At 42.3% G+C, this 14,883-nt stretch overlaps 1 protein-coding gene across 1 annotated transcript; it reads left to right on the top strand.

Annotated features, from left to right (window-relative positions):
* Positions 1–6,760: 6,760 nt before the first annotated feature.
* On the top strand, positions 6,761–7,729 carry LOC309543521 (proteinase-activated receptor 1-like; the record flags this gene model as incomplete). Its single annotated transcript, XM_082275995.1, has 1 exon — positions 6,761–7,729. One exon carries the CDS (start codon positions 6,761–6,763, stop codon positions 7,727–7,729), a length of 969 nt encoding a protein of 322 aa, XP_082132121.1.
* Between the last annotated feature and the right edge of the window lie 7,154 nt (positions 7,730–14,883).

Below are 14,883 nucleotides of genomic sequence, written 5' to 3'. Positions count from 1 at the left end.
TGCCTTCAAAATTCACCTAATTAGTAAATAGAGTCCTCCTGTGTGTAATTTAATCTCAGTATAAATACAGCTGCTCTGTGAGGTCCTCAGAGGTTTGTTAGAGAACCTTAGTGAACAAACAGCATCATGAAGGCCAAGGAACACACCAGACAGGTCAGGGATAAAGTTGTGGGGAAGTTTAAAGCAGGGTTAGGGTATAAAGAAAAAATCCCAAACTTTGAATATCTCACGGAGCGCTGTTCAATCCATCATCTGAAAATGGAAAAAGTATGGCACAACTGCAACCCTACCAAGACATGGCCGTCCACCTAAACTGACCGGCCAGGCAAGGAGAGCATTCCTCAGAGAAGCAGCCAAGAGGCCTATGGGAACTCTGGAGGAGCTGAAGAGATCCACAGCTCAGGTGGGAGAATCTGTCCACAAGGAAAATATTAGTTAAAGCCAAAGGAAGTCCCATTTGCCATGTAGAACAGACACAGAAAAAAATGTGGAAGAAGGTGCTCTGGTCAGATGAGACCAAAATTGAACTTTTTAGCCTAAAAGCAAAAGGTTATGTGTGGTGGAAAACTAACACTGCACATCACCCTGAACACACCATCCCTACTGTGAAACATGGTGGTGGCAGCATCATGTTGTGGGGATGATTTTCTTCAGCAGAGACAGGGAAGCTGGTCAGAGTTGATGGGAAGATGGATGGAGCCAAATACAGGGAAATCTTAGAAGAAAACCTATTAGAGTCTGCAAAAGACTTGAGACTGGGGGGAGGTTCACCTTCCAGCAGGTCAATGACCCGAAACATCCAGCCAGAGCTACAATGGAATGGTTTACAGCAAAGCATATTCATGCGTTAGAATGGCCCAGTCACAGTCCAGACCTAAATCCATTTGAGATTCTGTGGCAAGACTTGAAAATGACTGATCACAGATGCTTTCCATCCAATCTGACAGAGCTTGAGCTATTTTGCAAAGAAGAATGGGCAGACATGTCCTTCTCTAGATGTGCAAAGCTGGTAGAGACATCCCCAAAAAAGACTTGCAGCTGTAATTGCAGGGAAGGGCGGTTTTACAAAGTATTAACTCCGGGGGGGGGGGGGGGGGGGTAGGGGACAGGATTGGGATAAGAGGACCTGTAATGTTATTATGGACAGGATTGGGATAAGAGGACCTGTAATGTTATTATCGCCAGGATTGGGGTAAGAGGACCTGTAATGTTATTATGGACAGGATTGGGATAAGAGGACCTGTAATGTTATTATGGACAGGGTTGGGGTAAGAGGACCTGTAATGTTATTATGGACAGGATTGGGGATAAGAGGACCTGTAATGTTATTATGGACAGGATTGGGATAAGAGGACCTGTAATGTTATTATGGACAGGATGGGGGTAAGAGGACCTGTAATGTTATTATGGACAGGATGGGGGTAAGAGGACCTGTAATGTTATTAGGGACAGGATTGGGGTAAGAGGACCTGTAATGTTATTATGGACAGGATTGGGATAAAAGGACCTGTAATGTTATTATGGACAGGATTGGGATAAGAGGACCTGTAATGTTATTATCGCCAGGATTGGGGTAAGAGGACCTGTAATGTTATTATGGACAGGATTGGGATAAGAGGACCTGTAATGTTATTATGGACAGGATTGGGATAAGAGGACCTGTAATGTTATTATGGACAGGATTGGGGATAAGAGGACCTGTAATGTTATTATGGACAGGATGGGGGTAAGAGGACCTGTAATGTTATTATGGACAGGATTGGGGTAAGAGGACCTGTAATGTTATTATGGACAGGATGGGGGTAAGAGGACCTGTAATGTTATTAGGGACAGGATTGGGGTAAGAGGACCTGTAATGTTATTATGGGCAGGATTGGGATAAGAGGACCTGTAATGTTATTATGGACAGGATTGGGATAAGAGGACCTGTAATGTTATTATGGACAGGATTGGGATAAGAGGACCTGTAATGTTATTATGGACAGGATTGGGGATAAGAGGACCTGTAATGTTATTATGGACAGGATGGGGGTAAGAGGACCTGTAATGTTATTATGGACAGGATTGGGGTAAGAGGACCTGTAATGTTATTATGGACAGGATGGGGGTAAGAGGACCTGTAATGTTATTAGGGACAGGATTGGGGTAAGAGGACCTGTAATGTTATTATGGGCAGGATTGGGATAAGAGGACCTGTAATGTTATTATGGACAGGATTGGGATAAGAGGACCTGTAATGTTATTATGGACAGGATTGGGGTAAGAGGACCTGTAATGTTATTATGGACAGGATTGGGGTAGGAGGACCTGTAATGTTATTATGGACAGGATTGGGGTAAGAGGACCTGTAATGTTATTATGGATAGGATTGAGATAAGCGAACCAGCTGTAATGGTAAAATTCGACAAAATTGGGGGAATGTTTTGGTGCAATGTTAATAAATGAAAAAACTACTAATTCTGTGGCATAATCAAGTTTGATCAAATTTAGTGCCTATCCTTAATTGTCTTGGTTTCCAATTTTAAAAGGTGATGAAATGTTATTTTACACCAAAAAGTAATGCTTGGATTACCTTTGGATGCATACAGGGCCATTTTTATTTAGGTTATGTTCCATCTCCTTTCTGAACGCTGTCCTGGTGGGTAGGGATGAGCTAAACCTACCTGGGTTTGGTTCAGGAGGGGTTTTTCAACATTGAAGTTTTTGGTTAAATCCGAACCCCACTAAAGTAATTTGGGAGCTGAATGCTAAAAAGGACTAATAGTAATTTTTTAGACTAATAGGCAAGGGATTGTAAAGTAAATTGGGGCATGGAGGGGCTAGGCACTGCTCTGGGAAACAGGTACCACTATTTTCTTTTCTTAAACTCCACTTGGTAGGGAGCATCAATTTTATTAATGCCTAAAGAGCAACAATAAAAATGCTAAATGTCTTTTTGGATTGGGGAGTGTTTCACACTGGTCCAATAGGGTGGCATATTGGACAGTGGAGGAAACCTGACCAATGGGTACACAGGCTTTGATACAGCCCCAGTGATTGGCACAGACTGCTTGTCCCAGTTCATTGTGAGGTGTGGTATAAAAGCCAGGAGCACATGTGCTGTGGGGTCTTTGGCTGGTGAGCAGAGTCCCAGAGGGAGGGTGGCGGCTGTCTCCTCCTCTGCAGCAATGGCACACGGTCACAGGTGGTCGGCCTGGGGACCAAGAAGGAAGGAGCTGAACCCAGAGGTCTATGAGTGCTGACTAGAGGGGTTCAGACACTGGAGACCCTCGAAAAACAGTATCGTGAATACAGGGGATTGTGTCTAGGGGCCTGACCTGAGCGGGGCCACCCCAGGGTAGGATAGTCGGAGGACAAGTGTCAGCAGGTGGAGTGAAAGGGGGTACTAGCAGTGTATCCCGAAGATAATTCAAGCTAACAAGTCATCTACATGTCATCTACATAGAGACGTATAATAAATTGGGAATAAAGGAAAACATGGGGAGGGAAGGGGGACTCGGGAAAAGGGAAAGATAAGGAAAATGGGACTTTAAATGAGACTCGTGCTATAGAGTCTCCATCCCTGTTATGTTAAATGAAGATAAGGAACACAGAGTGTTCACAAAATAAAAGGGTGGGACTTTGTATGAGGTGTGGCCAGTACACACATAATGATTTAATGATAGTACATATACTTTCGCTGGTAAGCATAAAAAAGGCATATGATCAACATCATGTGTTTATTGACATATAAAATAGCAGTAGGCATAGGTGCAATAGATACAATCAGTCAGGGGGGACATAAACAGTATACAACTGGGTATTATTGTAAGACCATAGTAAGTTGTAAAAACAACAACAAAAATAATATTGAACCAACAGACATAAAATATAGATGCAACATAATGATTGGATGCATGCTGAAATGGATAATAGATAAACGTGGCCTCTTATGCTCGACGCGTTTCGTGAAAAATATTTCACTTCATCAGGAGCAGGCAAATCTAAAAAAATAATAGGACAAAAATAACATGGCATCCAATAGAGAGATATATTGGAAAATAAGTAGGGAAAATGACTTACAATAGGATAATGGTTATCAATGAGGCTGTTGGTCACCCATAAATACGTCTGGAAGGGAACTGAGGGAGCATGAAAAACTCCGCACAAAGCCAAAGGTGCAAAGTCCATAAACATAGCGTGGGTTGCCATATTGGGTCTCAGGCTAAGTGGTCAGGTATGGCTCTATTAAGAGATATTAAAACGATAATAAATATAAAGTTATAATCATACAGGTGTGAAGATATAATAGACCCAAGACCACAGGTGTAGGGAGTGAACAGCGATTATACAGCTAAACACCGAAAAACACAGAAAAACCAGATGGGTGGGGTGTTGAATAATAAAGAACCTTACAGCCAAGACGAGTATTGACGTGATGTATCAAAGCTTAAAATTAAATATGGCTTTGTGCTGAGTTTTTCATGCTCCCTCAGTTCCCTTCCAGACGTATTTATGGGTGACCAACAGCCTCATTGATAACCATTATCCTATTGTAAGTCATTTTCCCTACTTATTTTCCAATATACTGTATATCTCTATTGGATGCCATGTTATTATTGGATGCCATGTTATTTTTGTCCTATTATTTTTTTAGATTTGCCTGCTCCTGATGAAGTGAAATATTTTTCACGAAACGCGTCGAGCATAAGAGGCCACGTTTATCTATTATCCATTTCAGCATGCATCCAATCATTATGTTGCATCTATATTTTATGTCTGTTGGTTCAATATTATTTTTGTTGTTGTTTTTACAACTTACTATGGTCTTACAATAATACCCAGTTGTATACTGTTTATGTCCCCCCTGACTGATTGTATCTATTGCACCTATGCCTACTGCTATTTTATATGTCAATAAACACGTGATGTTGATCATATGCCTTTTTTATGCTTACCAGCGAAAGTATATGTACTATCATTAAATCATTATGTGTGTACTGGCCACACCTCATACAAAGTCCCACCCTTTTATTTTGTGAACACTATGTGTACATAGAGACGTAACCTTAAATTCATCTAAGTGGCAAGGTGAATCAGCAGCCTGGCTGCATCTTCAGACAGGAGTCCTCATCTATTGTGAATAGTTCAAGTTGGAGTATCCCACTCTTCCCTTCCCCCATCCCTAATATAAATAAAACTACAAAAAAACAACTACATCCCCTAGACCAGGGATTCCCAAACTACGGCCCTGCAGTTGTTCAGGAACTACAATTCCCATCATGCCTTGTCATTTCTGTGAATGTCAGAGTTTTAAAATGCCTCATAGGATGTGTAGTTCTGCAACAGCTGGAGGGCCGTTGTTTGGGAATCCCTCTCCTAGACTGTTCATTGACTGAGCCATAGAGTGAATAGTTGAATTGTGCATGCTGCAGTTGCCAATGGTAACCCAGGGGGACCCGAAAGTAGTGTAATATCTAGCAGTCCTCAAGAGGGCAGTGCTACGTATGGATGTCAAGGGGGACCCCATGTAAAAAAAAAAAAAAAAAACAGCATGGAGTTCTTTATAAATTCCATACCAGAACCTTATTCCAGTATGAAAAGGACAGTGGTGAGCATGCGGCTTCCTTCCTGAGCCATAGCAGGCCACATGCCCTCAGCATGGAACATAAATTGCAAGGAGAAACCCCCTGGGCTAAGCACCCTATCCTCATGTTGAGGACAAGGGCCTCTTCCCAACATGACTTGGTGGTTGTGGGGGTATACATTATGCAGGCTTTTCAGAATGTAGAGGACCCCTTTAAAAATAAGGGGGCCTCCGGATACCCACTATGTAAATAAGTATGGGGAGCAAAGTTAATAAAATGTAACTAGTAAATAAAGTCACCACAGTTTTTGAAAGGATAGGGCCAGGTGACACCATTGATTACTAAGGGCAAGTGGATAACAGCACCTACTGCTTTCTGAACAACCATTAACAGTGTGAGAAGAAAGTTGTCATACATAGTAGTGGTAGAACAAAAAAAGTACTACTCGTATACAGGGCCGCTGATGGGGGGGACCACCATCCCTCTTGTAGGGGGCCCGAGCACACAGGGGGCCCACACAGAGAGGGGGATTAGTGATGGACAACAAATACAGAAATCTTCCTTCAGCACCTGAATCTGATCTGTCCCGCTCCCTGCTATCAGCTTTTATCTGTTGAGAAAGAGACAGTTGTCCCTCACTAATCCCCCTCCCTTGTGTGGGCCCCCCTCCCAGCACTGGCTCTAATGTGATCTCTGCTCAGGAGTTTATTTGTAAATTGTAACTTTGTTTCTCTCTCTCTGTCTCTCTGATCACTGAGCTCCAACTGCCCAGCCTGTATATTTTATGTATTTTTATTGTATATTTCTCTCATCTCATCTTCTTTTTTATTTAACATAGTTTTTTTTTTTTTTTTAGATTTAGCAGGAATTATGCGAGTTGCGTTATATTTGTGTCTGATAATAGTGATTTTTTTTTGTAATTTTAGCTAAATATATCTTTAATATTTTCTTGGGGGGGGGGGGCCCTGCCAGGTAGTCTGTACGGGGCCCCACGATTTCTAACAGCAGCCCTGCTCGTATACACACAAATGCTTTGCATGTCATTTCTCTTTTAAACTGAATGGGTTGTTTCACAAGACGAGGATTTACATATACTTTAATCTTAAAGAAAAAGATGTACATATCTGGTTTAGCTATTGATAGAAATTTTATCTTTACATTTTCCAGAGTGGAAAGTTCCAAAATATGATTGGATGGTGACCAGGCTTACTCCATCGATCTATACTGTTGTGTTCCTCGTGGCTCTTCCTCTCAATATCATGGCGATCTTCATATTCCTGGTGAAGATGAAGGTCAGGAAGCCGGCAGTGGTCTACATGCTGAACCTGGCAATGGCAGATGTCCTCTTCGTTAGCGTCCTGCCTTTTCAAGTAGTCTACCGATTCTCAGGAAATAACTGGCTCATCGGAGATGGAATGTGTCGCTTTGTCACGGCAGCATTTTACTGTAACATGTACTGTTCTGTCCTGTTTATGCAAAGTATCAGCGTGGATCGTTTCCTGGCCATAGTCTACCCGATGCGGACTCTCTCCTGGCGCACAGTGACCCGAGCCTGGCTGGTGTGTGGTGTCATCTGGATCATCTCATTGGCCAGCATTGTGCCTCTTCTCATAAGACAACAATCAATTCGTATGCTAAATATCACAACGTGTCACGATCAGAAGAACTTATATGTTCGTCGTGGTTATTATTTTTATTATTTCACCACTCTTATCTCACTTTTCTTTTTCTTACCGTTACTCATTACAACTTTCTGTTACATTGGAATCATCCGCCGTCTCAGCAGATCGAAATTCAAAGCCACGCATAAGAGATCCCGAGCTATCCGCCTATCCATGGTTGTGCTGAGTGTGTTTGTCCTTTGTTTTGGTCCCACCAATGCCATCTATTTTATTCACTATGTGCGGATGTATAAGAAAATGGAAGGCTCTCTGTATTATATCTACATCCTCTGTGTCAGTCTCAGCAGCATCAACTGTTGTGTGGATCCTCTTATCTATTATTTTGCATCATCCGAGTGTCAGAGATACGTCTACAGCTTGCTGCGCTGGAAGAAAGATTATCGCCCTCCAGTAAAGCTGAATCAGATACGTGTACAAGATGAGCAGTCAACAGAAACGACTCAATACAGCGTATGTAAAGCCAAAACCTTTTTTTTCTGAATAGAGTAGAAAATGGTTAAGATTCATGCATTAGTGTATACTCAATGGGTGCAATGTGTTCGGTGCATATGGGCCCCAAGGAGGGGGGGGAGGGGCACTGTGCCCTCCCATATTGCACAACAATGGGAATATCCATTTGGTGTCTTTGCTACAGCTGTGATTGTCACTCATGGCTGCAGCAAATATCTATCCAGCATGGCAGGGATGAGCTCAGATTCGGACAGTATGAACCCACCTGAGCTGTCAGGTTTGACAGCTTCCTGGTGAGTGAGGGAGGAGAAGGGAGCCAGTTGTGGGACGAGTCCCCATTTCCAGGAGGACTGCGATTGTCCACTTCTAAGGTCAATCACTGTCATTCTAGAGCCTCCTGCCAGACCTAGGAAAATAAAGAAAGGGAGCTCCCTACACACATAGGAAGTCCATGGAAAAATGTAGGCAAGGGAGAGCAATGTGGCTGTATTTTAGACAAAGGGCCAATTACTACTTACCCCCGATCTCTGTATTACTTACCACTGATCTCTGTATTACTTACCACTGACCTATGAACTCTGCACCACTTGCTACTGACCTCTAAACTCCACCTCACTTATTACTGACTGTAAGAGACGCTCAGCTGGACCCAAACAGGCGTTTGTGCGCATCCCCAGGCACACAGGAAGAAATATGCGTATGCGCATGCACGTGCGCACATATTTGGCGCCAAACGGCCTATTTAAACTAAGCAGTGACAGGAGCACATTGCTGAATGGTCTTTCAGCTTGTTCCTGTTTACCTGTGCCCTGACCTGCTTCTGGATTACCCATACCGACCCGGCTTGCCTCTGACTCTCCACTGGATTCCTGCCTGCCTACCTGTGACCCCGGTCTGTGTTTGACCCTGCTCCTGTCTTTATGCCTTTGCACCTCGCTGCCAGACTGTGTACCGACTTTGGCTTGTATCCTGACTCCTCTTCCATCTCACGTTCCTGTACCCGTGCTGCCCGGCTGTTGACGACTCCTTGGCTTGTGTTCCAGCTTCGCTCCTGCCTTCTCATCCAGTATCACCAAGTTCCAGTTCCAGGTACTCATCCGGTGATCAGTCTCCTGTAAAGGCACCACCTGCTATACCGGCCTACCGGCCCTCGTGCCACTCTGTTTCCTACACCGCCTGTCATCTCTACCAGGGGTGTTGGACAGGAGGTGCAAGAGAAGCCCTCTCTACAGCTTGGTCTCCACCAGGTACGTGATACTGACCTCGGACTTCCGCCTCACTTATTACTGATCTTGAAACTACGCCTCTATTACTACTGACCTCTGAACTTCACCTCATGTACTATCAACCCCTGAACACTGCATCACTTACTGCTGACCCTCAAACTTCACCGCACTTATTACTGACCTCGGACTTCCACCTCACTTATTACTGATCTTGTAACTCCACCTCACTTATTACTGACCTCCGACTTCCACCTCACTTATTACTGTCCCCCGACTTCCACCTCACTTATTACTGACCTCCGACTTCCACCTCACTTATTACTGACCTCAGACTTCCACCTCACTTATTACTGTCCCCCGACTTCCACCTCACTTATTACTGACCTCGGACTTCCACCTCACTTATTACTGACCTCGGACTTCCACCTCACTTATTACTGACCTCGGACTTCTACCTCACTTATTACTGATCTTGGAACGTTATTACTGATCTTGTAACTCCACCTCACGTATTTCTGACCCCCGACTTCCACCTCACCTATTACTAATCTTGGAACTCCACCTCACCTATTACTGATCTTGGAACTCCACCTCACCTATTACTGATCTTGGAACTCCACCTCACTTATTACTGATCTTGGAACATTATTACTGATCTTATAACTCCACCTCACTTATTACTGATCTTGGAACATTATTACTGATCTTATAACTCCACCTCACTTATTACTGTCCCCTGACTTCCACCTCACTTATTCCTGATCTTGTAACTCCACCTAACTTATTACTGACCTCAAACTTCCACCTCACCTATTACTGAACTCGAACTTCCACCTCACTTATTACTGATCTTGTAACTCCACCTCACTTATAACTGACCTTGAACTTCCACTTCACTTATTACTGACCTTGGAACTACGCCTCAATTACTACTGACCTCTAAACTTCACCTCATGTACTATCGACCCCTGAACACTGCATCACTTACTACTGACCCTAAAACTTCACCTTACTTATTACTGACCTCGGACTTCCACCACACTTATTACTGACCTTTTACTTCCACCTCACTTATTACTGATCTTGTAACTCCCCCTCACTTATTACTGACCTCCAACCTCCACCTCACTTATTACTGACCTCCAACCTCCACCTCACCTAATACTGATCTTGGAACTCCACCTCACTTATTACTGGCCACCGACTTCCACTTCACCTATTACTGATCTTGGAACTCCACCTCAGTTATTACTGACTTTGGACTTCCATCTTACCTATTACTGATCTTGCAACTCCACCTCGCTTATTACTGGCCTTGAACTTCCACCTCACCTATTACATTAGATTGTAAGCTCTTCTGAGCAGGGCCCTCTTAATCCTCTTGTATTTTATTGTATTGTAACTGTATTGTCTCCCTCTAACATTGTAAAGCGCTGGGTAAACTGCTGGCACTATAGAAATCCTGAATAATAATAATAATACTGATCTTGGAACTCCACCTCACTTATTACTGGCCTAGAACTTACACCTCACCTATTACTGATCTTCGAACGCCACCTTAGTTATTACTGATCTTGTAACTCCACCTCACTTATTACTGACCTTGGAACTACACCTTTGCATTTGCAAATAGAAAGACTGCAAATAGAATAGAAAAACACGCCTGAATGAAATCTGCGACTGTAGGTGCATTACTATAAAAAAAAAAAAATTGCAGAACATAGACACGCTATTAAAGGGACATTTATAAGCAAACTGACTTTAGTAGCAAAGTACGCCTTACTGGAACAAGTCTGTTTTTACAAATCTTTGACCACATATGTTCTAGCGCCCGTTAATTTAACAGGCTTAATGTCTAGTAAAATATAAGTGTCTCTTGGGAAAACCTAGCCTCCTGAGTACAAAATAATTACGCTTTTTTTTTTTTTTCAGCTAAAGGTTCTTTGCTAAATGCCATAACAGAAATCCTAAGCAACCACAATTTTGTAGGATGAAAAAAAACGTGGCAACTGGAGAAGATCCAATTAATTAATTAATTAATTTTTTTTTCATAAGAGAAGATCCAATTTAAAATGAAAAATATCTAAAAAAAAAAAAAAAAAGAAACTAATTGGATCTTTGGAATGTATTTAATAAAACTGAAAGGGTTTAATGTTGCTATTGACTCAAATTGGTGCATTAATATTTTTTATTGTGGTCTATTAATTGTTTTATATGCATCTTAGGTGTAATTTTTTATGGTATAATACATTTTGTGTTTTATCTATTGATATGTCATTTTATACCTAGAGTGTGAAGATCCAGAAAATGAAGAGTTAAATCTGATATTCAAAGATTTTGGTGAATCCTGATTTCATCTGATGGAAGAGTGCGCAGGGTTAAGGATTTTGAAGATCTTCACCATTTCTGTTGTTTGATATGGATGATGGACACTGGAAAGTTATTTTGTTCTTAGCACTTTGGATACATTTTGTTATGTTGCGAGGGATGCATTGTATAACATTGTTCATTTGTATAGATTACTGTTTCATGTTTAAATATAGATACTGTATGTTTAAATATGGGGAATAGTGGAGATTTTTGTTAAGTTTCTAATTTTAATACAATAAATTAGTTTAATTTTGTTTTCAATTTGAATGTATTAAAGATTTTCATAAAAACAAGATAAAGCATGAAAACCAAATACTGAGCAGATATATAACAAATTAGTGATTGACCGATATCGTTTTTTTTAAAGCCGATACCGATATTTTGGTCATCGGATATTGGTATCGGCCGATATTGGCCGATATTTTCGGACATTAAAAAAACATTTTTTTAAAATTCTCTACAGGTACTTTGGTGGAGGGATCTGGGGGTCTAAAAGACTTAACTGCACTTAAAAGCATTTAAAACGCCAAGTTTGGCTGTTTTGAATGCTGTACGTTTTTTGAATTCGGCACTGCCAGTATCCGGAAGTGATGTCATGTCATGACATCACTTCTGGGTACTCGGCCCTGAATTAAAAAAAATGGAGACCCAGTCAGACGGCGGCGGTGAAGGTAGGATACCCGGGTCTCCCGGTGGGATGGGAGAACTGGGGCGAGCCAGGGAAGGCGGCCGGAGGGGGGAGACGTCCCCTCCCGCTCCTTGTAATGACAGCTGAGTGGCTTCTCAGCCGCATCGGTTGTCATTACAAGTCAGTCGACTGTCAGCTATGGACACCGGTACCGGGGTGATGCCTTTAGCTGCAGGCATCACCCCGGTACAAGCACTTTCCAAAATATCGGCAATATTGGTAAATCCAAAGGCCGATTCCGATATATCGGGGAAAGTGCATATCGGCCCTCGATATATATCGGTGTTGCCGATAATCGGTCGATCCCTACAACAAATCCAACCTATAAAAATACTAATACAAGTAAAGGAAAATCATATTACTTACTCTGTAGACAAAGATGGCTGCATGTAAAGGTCAGAGAACAGAGCTGACCCTGCACAGTTCCAGCTCCTCCAGCACTGAATGTATGTACTGGCAAGGGGGGATGGGGTTTGCTGGAAGATCTATTGATGCTGGCTACTAGGAGGATATATTGTTGCTGGTGGGGATCTATTGTCACTGGGGGATCTATTGTTGCTGGTGGTGGGATTTATTGCTGCCTGTGGTAGCCTTATGTTGCTGGAGGGTCAATTGTTGCTAGGATAGATCTACTGTTGAGGGAAGTATTTCCTGATACTGGCTGCTGCAAGATCTACTGTTGCTGCAGGGTGTCTATTTTTACAAGAGGGAGGGGTCTATTCTTGCTTGCTGCAGGGTAATCTATTTTACTACCTTTTATGTTTACATTAACCACTTTAAGACCGGAAGAATTTGCCCTCTTAATGACCCTATTTTGCGATTTGGCACTGCTTTACTTTAACGGACAATTGAGCGGTCGTGCGACGCTGTATCCAAACAAAATTTATGTCCTTTTTTCCCACAAATAAAGCTTTCTTTTGAGGGTATTTGATCACCTCTATGACTTTTATTTTTTGTGCTATAAACAAAAAAAGAGCGTCAATTCTGAAAAAAAAAAAAAAAAACATTTTTCACATTCTGCTATATAACATCCCCCCCCCCCAAAAAAAAACAAATAATGTAAAAAATTTAAATTTTTTAACATTTTAGGCCAATTTGTTTTCTGCTACATATTTTTGGCAAAAAGAAAATCGCAATAAGCGTATTTTGATTGGTTTGCACAAAAGTTATTGTGTCTACTAACTACGGGAAAGATTTATGTCATTTTTATTGTTTTTTTTAATGGCGTCGATCTGCGATTTTTAGCTGGACTGCAACACCGTCCCACACTCCGCTTGAGTGCTTCAGTCAGTATACCTCTTCTTCCAGTCTGAACATAGACAGTAGATATTATAGCAGCCTATTTCAACCAAGAACTAGACGGGACTTGTTTAGCTTCAAAACTGGAACTCTTTATTAAACAAGAATACAGGCTTTCTTATACACTGCACACTAAGGTGAGGCTGAACAAATTATCATTGCACGGTTTAGGAGATATTTGCCCTGCATGCAGCTGCTGACACCAGCGGCGCAGGTGCTCTGAAGGTCCGGGGGACCTTCAGAGTAACTTGCCGGAAGTTGAACTCGCATGCACGGGAGTGATGTTATCGCGGCTCTGGCCACTCACAGCGCCAGAGCCGCCGAACCCAAAGGAGACGCAGAGGGAAGATGTCAGCTGCCTCAGCGGCGTCCGAGCGACCGTGTTGGGGCTTCGTTCTAAGGAATTTCATAATGAACTAGTATGCGATGCATACTAGCTCATTATGCCTCTGTCCTGTTTGTTTTTTTTTTTTTGAGGATACAACCACTTTAAATGCCAGGGCTCATAGTCAGTGGGTAAGAGGCTTGCTCCCAGTCCTCTCCAAAAGCCCCTGTTCCAGCTAGGTCTGTCACAGAGAGCATCAGTTTTCCTGACAATAACGCTACTGACTAACTTGCATGCCTAAAATATTTTCATATAATTTTAAGAACACAAAAGATTTTATTTAGCACACTAATTTAACCATTTAAGCCCCGGAAGATTTTACCCCCTTCCTGACCAGGGCCTATTTTGCTATTCGACACTGAGTGACTTTAACGGACAATTGCGCGGTCGTGCGATGCTGTACCTAAACGAATTTGACGTCCTTTTTTTCCCACAAACAGAGATTTCTTTTGGTGGTATTTGATCACCTGTGCGATTTTTTGATCATGCGCTATAAACAAAAAAAGAGCATCAATTTTGCAAAAATAATAATATTTTTCACATTTTTTTATATGAAATTCCCCCCCAAAAAATGTAAAAATCAAACTTTTTTAACATTTTTGCCCAATTTGTTTTATGCTACATATGTTTGGTAAAAAAAATTGCAAAAAGCGTATTCTGATTGGTTTGTGCAAAAGTTATCGCGTTTACTAACAAAGGGAAAGATTTTTGTCATTTTTGTTGTTTTTTTTAACGCCTAATGGCGACGATCTGCTATTTTTTTTGCGGTACTGTGACATTGCGGCGGACAGATCGGACCCTTGATTGACATTTTTGACACTTTTGGGGTTACCAGTGACATTTCTACAGTAATCAGTGCTATACATATGCACTGTTACTGTAAAATTACACTGGCAGTGAAGGGGTTAACTTTTTTTGAGAGGGAGGGGTCATGTGTGTCCCTAGGGGCGTGATTCTAACTGTGATTGGCTGTGGCTTGAGGTGTAGGAACAGTGATCAATGGTCCTACATAGTAGAACCGTATAATCACTGTTCCTACACAGGGGAGAATGACAGGCGGCTTGTTTACATCAGCCACCTGCCTTTCTCCCTCTGCACCGACGATCGCCGAGTGACCGGCAGACATCGGGTCTGCCGGTCACACGCGCGGGGGGGGTCCGTGACCACGCGGGAGCGGGAGCGCGCCTCCGGGGGCGCATGCTCGCTCCCTAGACCC

Source organism: Pelophylax lessonae, assembly GCF_965119305.1.
Source record: "Pelophylax lessonae genome assembly, contig: HAP1_SCAFFOLD_159, whole genome shotgun sequence".
Classification (NCBI taxonomy): Eukaryota; Metazoa; Chordata; class Amphibia; order Anura; family Ranidae; genus Pelophylax; species Pelophylax lessonae.
This window is presented reverse-complemented; position numbering and strand designations above follow the sequence as displayed.